This window comes from Lactuca sativa, chromosome 2 (assembly GCF_002870075.4).
Source record: "Lactuca sativa cultivar Salinas chromosome 2, Lsat_Salinas_v11, whole genome shotgun sequence".
NCBI classification, from domain to species: Eukaryota; Viridiplantae; Streptophyta; class Magnoliopsida; order Asterales; family Asteraceae; genus Lactuca; species Lactuca sativa.
The window spans coordinates 175,990,329-176,000,040 of NC_056624.2; the positions used below are offsets into that span (position 1 = coordinate 175,990,329).

Genomic DNA, 9,712 nt, shown 5'->3' on the forward strand with positions numbered 1-9,712 from the left:
CGCTTATCATTCCACCCCTTTCTCCCGATCGATCTCTCTTCAAAATTAAAATAAAAACAAAAAAATGGACCGGAAAAACGCTCTTCTTCTCGCGCTTATATGCGTCATTGTAGCCGCCGTCGGTGGTCAATCTCCCGCCGCTTCCCCGACGCTAGCTCCGCCGTCATCTGTGATCACTACTCCTGCGGCTTCACCTTCCAAGCCTATTACTCCTGCTCCTGCCACAACACCAGTTGCCGCTCCGGTTGCAGCTCCACCGACGGTCGCTATTCCTCCACCGGTGAGCTCTCCACCTGCTGCAGTGCCAGTTAGTGCTCCGCCTCCAGTGGTTGAATCTCCACCTCCAGTAGTTGAATCTCCTCCAGTTCCGGAACCAACGGCTGCTCCAGTTGAGGCTCCGGTTGCCGAAGTTCCTGCTCCTGCACCTACCAAGAAGAAGACCAAAAAGCATACTGCATCGTCTCCGGCGCCTTCACCGGATATGATGGGACCACCTGCTCCTCCTAGTGAAGCTCCTGGACCTAGCGACGCTCTGTCCCCCGGTCCTTCTTCCGCCATTGCCGACGACGTAAGTTTCTACCTACTACTACTCATTCCGTCATTCCTTTAATCCATCAACGGTTGTTACCTACTCTACTTATTCCTTTAATGCAAACATTCATCTAGATCTGATCATCTTCCATGTCCGATTATATGTTTGTCTAATCAAACATGATTTCATATACATTGAGATCCATGCAATAAGCATCACCATGTTTTATATATTCAGATTGACTTGATTTAATTTAATAATTTTATCTTTTCCCCAAAAGATCGAGATCGGATCTAGTAGTAGTATTTGGATCTAGTGAGAACAGATAATTACATTACATGATTATTTATTTAATTTGGTAATTGTTGTTGATGATTATAATATACTGATATAGTTGAGAACCTATTAATTGCAGAGTGGAGCAGAGAGATTAAAGGGTGTGCAGATGGTGGTCGGGAGCTTGGTGTTGGGGTGGACTGTTTTCAGCTGGCTCTAGGCCCTAATGTATCCATTTTTTCCTCATTTTATTTATTTTATTTTATTGTATGATCTGATCTCCTTTTTTATTTTTATTAATTTATATGTTGTTTAATACCATTTATTTATAAATAAATAATTCACTGTTAGATCTGGTTGCCAATTATTTCTTTGTTTTAAAATCCATTAACTGTTACAGTACTAATTTGTTTGGTTCTCTAAAGGAGTTTCTTTACATTTGGACTTTCTTTCTTTGTCTTTGTTTATACATCTTTTTTATGACTTGTTTTGAGTCGGACCATTTCAATACACCATATTTTTTCGTATATGGTTTTGAAAATTCGTATGCTGTGTTTATTCGTGTCGTATTTCAAATTCGTGTTTTACACATGTCAGACACAAACCTTTTTGTTTTAAACACATAAAATAGGTAAAATATGTGTCATGCAACCCGTAAATACTTGCATAAAAATAGCACAAAAAACAAATTAATATCTTTTGACATGTTAGTTTTTATGTTTCATGTATAATAGTCTAATATAAACTCATATAAATTTGTGTTTTCGTATAATATGCTATAAACATGTTGTGTTTTGTTGTGTCGTGTTACACAAATTATTTTTTTTCGTGTTAATATAACAATCGGGTTTAGGTAAACATTTTCTTGAATTATTAAACAAATTTTTATTTGAGTTTTTAGCCTTGGTCACGACGTGAGCACTTGCCTGTCACGATGTGACCATGCCCCTTAAAACGCACATATCCTTTGGATGACACGACGTGACCACATGAGGGTCATGATGTGACAACTGTTGCGAAACCAAACCCTAATTTTGGGGATTTCTCCCCTATTTAAGGGAAATGAGGGTTGAGGTTAGCCCACTCTCAGCCTCTATCACCTCCCTACACTTCCCATTGAAACTCTAATCCTCCATAGTTGATTTTGAGCTCCATTTGCGTGTTTTCTAGCCAAGAAGAAGGAGATATAGAGTTTGGTGCATCAACTCAACGTTCAAGCTTCACTATCATCCAAATTTCACACTTTCTGGACCCTTGTGAGTTTCCAAGTTCAATGCTTTATGAGTCTATAAGCTTAGATCTAGGTTTTTATGTGCCATCTTTCATGTTTAGGCTTGATAGAGTATTGAGGGTCCATAAAGTTGCCAACTTTATGAATCTCCAGTGCGCCTTTGCTGAGATAAGTGTTGGATCTGAAGTATGGTAGAGTTTTAGGACTCTTGCATGAGGTCCTAACCCCATTCTTTCCTTGTTTTGCCCTAGCTTGTGTTTGGGACATGTATTAGACATGCATGTCCAAAAACCTATGATTTTTATGGTGTTCTAGGATACCAAAAGCCTTCTAGAAGGTCTGTATTGCAAGGCTTAAAGGATTAAGAGCTTAAAGCTCAAGACTGTCCAGAACGTCGTCATGACGTGACAACTTGGGTTGTCATGATGTGACAATGATAGATCCATGATTATTTTGTTTTATTAGGCCACAACGTGACTAATAGATAGTGACAACGTGACGGCTGGCTGAGTGACCGTAGAGTATTTACTTTGACCATTAACCTCGACCAAGTTTGACCTTAGCCCAAATGGAGTATTTTGGGCTGTGGATTGAGGCTTGGTCACTATTTATTGGATAGGTGACTTGTAGAGCTGATTATTAGATCAGTGCGTTACTGCTATATTATGGACTTTGATGTGAGTTTTCCTCACTGTACATGTGGGTCGAAGGCGCCAATGCCAACCCACTAGATTATGTTATGTATCCATGTGTATAGGATGTTGCTGTGTTGTAGTGATTTGTTAGATTGGTAGATCTGTATAATTATATGTACTTGCTAGTTATTGTTTATCTGTTGCATATGTCGACATAGTACGGTTGGGTTGAGGTTTTACTGCTTTGTGCTGTAAGCCAACAAACCCAGGGCAATCCCGTCTGATGACTGTGGGTGGGGGCAGTCTAGTCCGATAACTGTGGGCCAGGGGTAATCTAGTCTGATGATTATGGAAACGAGGTTAATCCAGTCTAATGATTATCGATCCAATGTGCATAATTGTATATGTTTTGTTGTGTAGGGTATCATGGGGGAACTCGCTAAGCTTTGGCTTACAGTTTGGTTTCATGGTTTTAGGTAACATCAGATGATCAAGGCAAGGAAACAGCGTGATCGTACACATTATCCATGGATATTATGTTGAGAGATGATATTGAATACTCTCATTTATGACTATGTTTTGTATGACTCATGGTTTACGAAAAAATGGTTTTTAAAAAAATGAAAATTTTATCATGGTTTTTGGGATGTTACAAGTTGGTATCAGAGCCATGGTTCGAGAGAATTGGATGAACACTTGTGTGATTCCAGAATCAAACTAATGATCTGCAAAATATTTTTCAAAGTGACTGACAGAGAGGATGTGATGTGTACAATCAGCCGGAGCCAAGGAAAGTATTCCCCAAGATACCCACACTTGATTTATGTATTGATGATATGATATAATTGCATGCTAGTTTGTAGACGAGGGATCTTCAGGAATTACATTATAGAATTGCCTGATAGCCTAGGATAATTTTTTGATATGCTATATGGAACTGGCATTGTTACCGTGGTTTCTTAGTGTGCGCATCATAGTTGTACATAACTAAGATTTTATAGCCTGATAATGTTTCATTTAGCCTTATTTCATGTTCCTTGTTTGGTTGTGGGCTTAGGGTATAATCAATTATTCGACTGTCTATCAAATCCAGTGTTATGTATGATTAACATACACAAGGCGGCTACAGGGTTAGTGGAAGTTTCATGAGTGAGTATGGTTTGTAGAAGGCCTACATGAGGAATGATTAGCCACTCTTGAGAGAGTGAGTATATGATGTATGCGTATCCTAGTTGTTGGGCTTTGTGGCCGGGTAGTCCGTGACAATCCTCTGAGTTAAATATGGGTAGGTATGATTATGCTCATAGTTCCCTCTAGGTGGGTTTAGACCATGGCAGGTCGGTTCGTGAGACTGTGCGAAGGCCACAACATTCGTGGGATTGAGAAAGGTTGTGGGCCATGTGGGGCCAACTGGGATGTAAGACTAAAGTTGGGTGTGTAACACTCATTTAGAGCAAAGTAGATTATGTTGCATCAGTGTAATGGTTGGTTATCCCTGGTTGGATTAGAAGGGCCGTTGGAGCCATTATGGAAAGCAAGCTAGGATAGCTCTTGCCAGATGGACCCTCGTTCGGAGTCAAGTGGTGCATTTGTGTGTAAGACTATCAGCCTCAACAACCGGTTGGGAATATGCTATTTCGGTTAATTGGAAGGTAAATGTGAGGCCAGGGAGGTCTTGGTTAGATAAGAAATGTGATTATTGGAAAACAAGATGAGCTAGAAATAGTACCAATGATTGGGACTCATGTTGGGAGTCGCTTTTGTTAGTATCGATGAATGGTAAGAGATTTTGTTTTTTCCAGTGGAATCAAGAAGATAATTCAGGTTCGGAAGGGTTTATGTTTGGTTTGAGTTGCAAAGTGGAGTGGTGTTAGCAATGATTCAGAATGGTTTAGTATGTCGAGAAGACATACAAGGTATTGGATTTTTGGATTTTGAGCTGAGTAGTGATGGTTATTATTCATTGGTTAAGGTTGACGGGGAAATGATTCGTTCGCCGTCAGTATGTGAGTCCTGCTAAGTTTGGGTTTGATTATTATTATTGGTGATGAGTTTTAGGCAAAAAAAAAACAAACTTAAAACTCTTAAGTGTGCATGCAACCTAAAACAAGATTTATGTTTTCACTATTGAACCTATAACTATGAACATTACATGGAAACCCTAGAAGCCATAGGTAATTTTCGAAATTACTAAAGAAAAGGTTTAGGGTTATATGCCTTTTAGTTGTTATAGTAAACAACCAAAATTATCCTTTGTTGATCTCTTGGAAGCAAGCATCACAAGTGACATGCCTCAAATCGAATCACACCTAAGCTAGCAATAGGAAAACTATAGAGAGAGAGAGGAGAGAGGAGGAAAGATTATGTCCAAGGCTTCTAGAGGAACGGGTTCGAAGAAATATGGGGCTAGGGAGGCCTTTATATCGCTTAGGAATCTTGGAGGCAAAGCAAGGGTTTAAGGGATAAACTCTAGATTCCCTTGCTTGGTGACCAAGCAACCCAATCCCTTTACCATGGGCTTTGGAAGAAAAATCTAGGCCTTCCCTAAAAGTTTTCATCCACCTCATCTTATGAGAATCTAGATCATTCCTTCCTCAACTTTCAATAACTAACCAAACAGTCCCTGTACTTTTAATTAATCCAATTAATCCCAAAAATAATTCCAATTAATTTCTGATTAATTATTAATTAAATAATATGATTTCTAATTAATATATTATTTTCATAACACATTAATAAACCATTTATTTAATTTATTATTCATATAATAAATTAATCTCTCTCTCTCTCCCTCTCTCTAAAAGTCATCTTGTCCAATTGCTAGGTTTGAAGGCAACCCAAAAGGATTGCGCTACTATCAATTCAAGATAATACCAATTATAATTATGGGCTTAGACACCTAATCCAATAATTGGAAGGACATCATGAGTTATAGTCGACTCTTATCAGGGTTCTAGAAGAATTTATCAAATTGACTGGGGTGCCTCGAATGTAGTGAGAAGTGATTTTGAGGACGAAATCTAATTTAAGTGGGGGAGAGTTGTAACACCCGTGTTCCAGATCGGTTAAGCTCGCGATTATTGAGGGCCGAAGATGAAATTTTAGAAGAAACCTTGTGCCACGACGTGGCACTAGGATGCCATGGCATGGCAATGATTTAGCGGATTACGTATTTTCATACCACCACGGTGTGGCAAGGAAGTCCACGACGTGGCAGCTGATCAGGCCCAAACCCATGACTTTTTTAGGGTTCCCTTCGTATTTAAACTCCTCCCCTCTTTATGGTTCATTATCAGCCTCTAAGCTCTTTTCACCTCAGAAAATCCTAGCCTTCATCCATTGCTTGATTCTTGGTCTTTTGGGTAGCTTCCTTAGATGGAAGAAGAAGAAGAAGAAGAAGGTGATATTTTAGTGGAGCTTGCAAGGAATCGACATTATCATCGCCTCATTTTGTCTCTGGACCTTTGTAAGTCTCCAAGTTCCTTGTTCTATGTCATTTGGTGGTTAGATCTTGAATATTATCCCATGTTCCTCATGTTTAAGCAAGTTTGGAGGGAAGAAACTCATAAAGTTGGCAACTTTATGACTATCCTGAGTCTCAAGAGTATTATATGTTATGGATCAAGTCTTTGATGGAAGTTCTTATTATTTGCCTAAGTTTTGGCCTTTAGAGTTCATATTTTGACCTAAGATGGACCATAGACATGTATTGGACATACATGTCTATAAAACTTCCACATTTATGATAGATCTAGTATTAGAAACCCTTTCTGGAGTGGTTGGGCTAAGGACTTTTTCAAATTAAGGGCTTAATTGTGACATCCCCAATTTCAAGGCCAGAAAAGACCGAATTGTTTATGCTTTGTTTTAAAATCAGAGTAATCGTTTAAAGAAAACTGTTGCGGAATTTGTTTTAAAAACAAAATATGATAAGAATCTACCAAAAATTTTCTTGAAGAAATGTATTTTCATTAAAAAAAAAAATCTCGGGATGTCATATTCCGATACAGACCAAAAGCATAAACAATATAGAATAGACCTTACAATAGTTATTTACAACTACTGATATATAATCCAAAATATCTTGATAAGTCATCCAACTTATGCTCTGGTGTCACTACCTGTAATACAAAGAAAATCTGAGTGGGTCAGGCTTGGGAGCCTGGTGTAACACCGTAAAATTTTAAACGATTTTTCACTTAAATTTTAATAAAACATTTCATTATAAAATCATCCAAAGGTCAAGTATCCAATGTTTCCACAAAATACATAACATAATCCATAAACCAAGATCTCAAAAATATGACATCTGCAAGTGTGTACTGATCAAGCAGGCGTCTTCCCGCGATCCTCGCTAGTACCTGAAACACATAGCACATAACACTGTAAGCACAAATGCTTAGTGAGTTCCCCAAAATACCACGTACCGCACATACGCCTTTCCAGGCCATAAGATCTTCCGATCCAAGTGTCTCAGGGGATTTCCATCCCAGACTCTGTTGACCTTCCGGTCCATATCATCATACTCATATCACAACATATCACATATAGCATACATCACATATACATCAAACACATAAGACCTCGTGGTCACACATAATTACCCCATCGGGTAAGGCATAGTGAGAAGACTCACCTTGCTGATGTCGGATAATCACTCGTGCCCGATCTCCCGACCTATCGTCCTCCTATATCATAAGTACAACTCTCATTAATACTTTCCTGACTTGTTTGATTGACACTATCAAGTCAACACTAGTCAACCCTGGTCAACGCTGGTCAACCGTCAACCTTTGACCTGACTCGTCGAGTGCCTTCGGGCAACTCGGCGAGTTCACCCGTACCCCTCTAGTCCTTCTTAACACGTCGAGTCTTTCCCCTGCTCGACGAGTAACACCTGGCTTGAATCTTGGGGCCACCCCGACTCAACTCGTCGAGTCCAATTATGAAGTCGGCGAGTTCCATCGCGTACTTACGACCTCTAGGTCCATTCTGACTCACCGAGTCATTCCCCAACCCGGCGAGTCACCACCTGTGTGATTTACAGGGAAACCTTAAACCTACTCGTCGAGTCTGTTCTTGGACTCGGTGAGTCCATGTCATGCACAAACCCAAATAAGCTCCTGAGGTCAGATCTGTTCCATTAGTCCATAGATCCGACCTTCCTAAGCATGATAATCACATAAAGTTTATATCTTGATGCACATGCATCATCTACTTGATCCTATATGATGTTTTAGCCCCAAATATCATAACCCAAGGTCAATACCCCCATTTTTTTTTAAAAAGGTTGATGAGTAATGCTCTCTAAACCTCTATGGATCCAGATCTAAAGCCTCATCACAAAAAGGGACTAATGGACATCAAATCTAACTAATAAAAGGGTCCAAGAAACCCTAAATCCATATGATCATCATAACAACATAAGGGAAGCCGAATTACTACCTCAAATATGATTCCCTGAGCTCCAAATCCACATAATGGCAACCTCCTTTGCTTCCTCTTGGCTAGAACCTCCTTCTTCTTGCTAAGTAACACCCCAAAGGTCAACAATGGCTCTCTCACTCTCTCTAAACGCTCAAGCACTCTAGGGTTTCTCTCAAGGGGCTGATAGCCGCAAATGACGACCCTAAGGGCCTTTAAATAGGCCCCAAACCCGAAAGATTAGGGTTTCATTAAACAGCACGGACTCGCCGAGTCCACCCATGAACTCGCCGAGTTCGGTCATGATTCGGATAAGAATTCGCGACCCTACTCGACGAGTCTAAGCACCAACTCGCCGAGTCTCTCCACAAACTCCAAAATAAATTAATAAAATAATATACCTAGGGATTCGGATGTTACAATTCTCCCCCACTAGAATCAAACTTCATCCTCGAAGTCTTACTTTGCAAACAACTTTGGATGCTGCTCACGCATCTCATGCTCCGGCTCCCACGTCAACTCTGACCCCTTCCGATGCTGCCACTGGACCTGCACCAGAGGCGCTTCCTTGTTCCTCAAAACCTTGATCTTATGATCCCTAATAGCCACCGGTCTCTCAGCATAGTTCAGGCTCGCATCCACCTGAATATCCTCTATTGGTACCACTGCCGACTCATCGGCTATACACTTCCTCAGCTGACACGTGGAAGGTGTCATGAGTCTGACCCAACTCTGCAGGTAGTTCCAACCGGTAAGCTACCCTGCCTACTATCGCAATCACCCTGAAAGGACCAATATATCAGGGCCCCAGCTTGCCCCTCTTCCTAAATCAGATCACTCCTTTCCAAGGAGAGACCTTCAGGAGTACAAAGTCGCCGACCTAAAATTCGAGCTCGGATCGGCGCCTGTCCGCATAACTCTTCTGGCGACTCTGAGCGGTCAAAAGCCTCTGTCTGACCTGCTGAATCTGCTCTGTCGTCCGAAGCACTATCTCTGTACTACCCATCACACGCTGCCCTACCTCTCCCCAACAAATAGGAGTCCGACACCTCCTCCCATACAACAGCTCAAAGGGTGGCATACCAATGCTCGAATGATGGCTGTTGTTGTAGGAAAATTCCGCCAAGGGTAAATACGTGTCCCAACTCCCGCCGAAATCCAACACGCATGCTCAGAGCATGTCCTCGAGCGTCTGAATCGCCCGATCACTCTGCCCGTCAGTTTGTGGGTGGTATGCGGTACTAAAATGCAGCCTTGTACCCAATTCCTCATGAAATTTCTTCCAGAATCTGGAAGTGAAATGCACATCTCGATCTGAGACAATCGAGGTCGGCACCCCATGCCGCAATACCACCTCCCTTACGTACATCTCTGCCAACCTCTCAGCGGAAGAGCTCTCACTGATAGCAAGGAAGTGAGCGCTCTTCGTCAACTTGTTTACAATCACCCAAATTGCATCGACGACCCTTGCAGTCTTCGGCAATTTGGTGATAAAATCCATGGCAATCTGGTCCCACTTCCACTCGGGAACCTCCAACGGCTGCAACTTACCATGCGGTCTCTGGTGCTCGGCCTTAACCCTACGACAGGTTAAGCACCTTTCAACGAACCACG

At 41.2% G+C, this 9,712-nt stretch overlaps 1 protein-coding gene across 1 annotated transcript; it reads left to right on the forward strand.

The window, feature by feature from the left end:
• LOC111902761 (lysine-rich arabinogalactan protein 18) lies at positions 1–1,158 on the forward strand. Its single transcript, XM_023898570.3, has 2 exons — positions 1–568; positions 948–1,158. Exons 1-2 carry the CDS (start codon positions 65–67, stop codon positions 1,026–1,028), a joined length of 585 nt encoding a protein of 194 aa, XP_023754338.1. The 5' UTR covers positions 1–64; the 3' UTR covers positions 1,029–1,158.
• Positions 1,159–9,712: the final 8,554 nt, after the last annotated feature.

What these genes read in the sequence shown, in the direction of transcription:
- LOC111902761 (XM_023898570.3), top strand. Translation starts at nt 65, where the DNA reads ATGGACCGGAAAAACGCTCTTCTTCTCGCGCTTATATGCGTCATTGTA. An exon ending in CTTCCGCCATTGCCGACGAC is followed by an intron (nt 569 to 947) that starts GTAAGTTTCTAC and finishes TATTAATTGCAG; the next exon opens with AGTGGAGCAGAGAGATTAAA.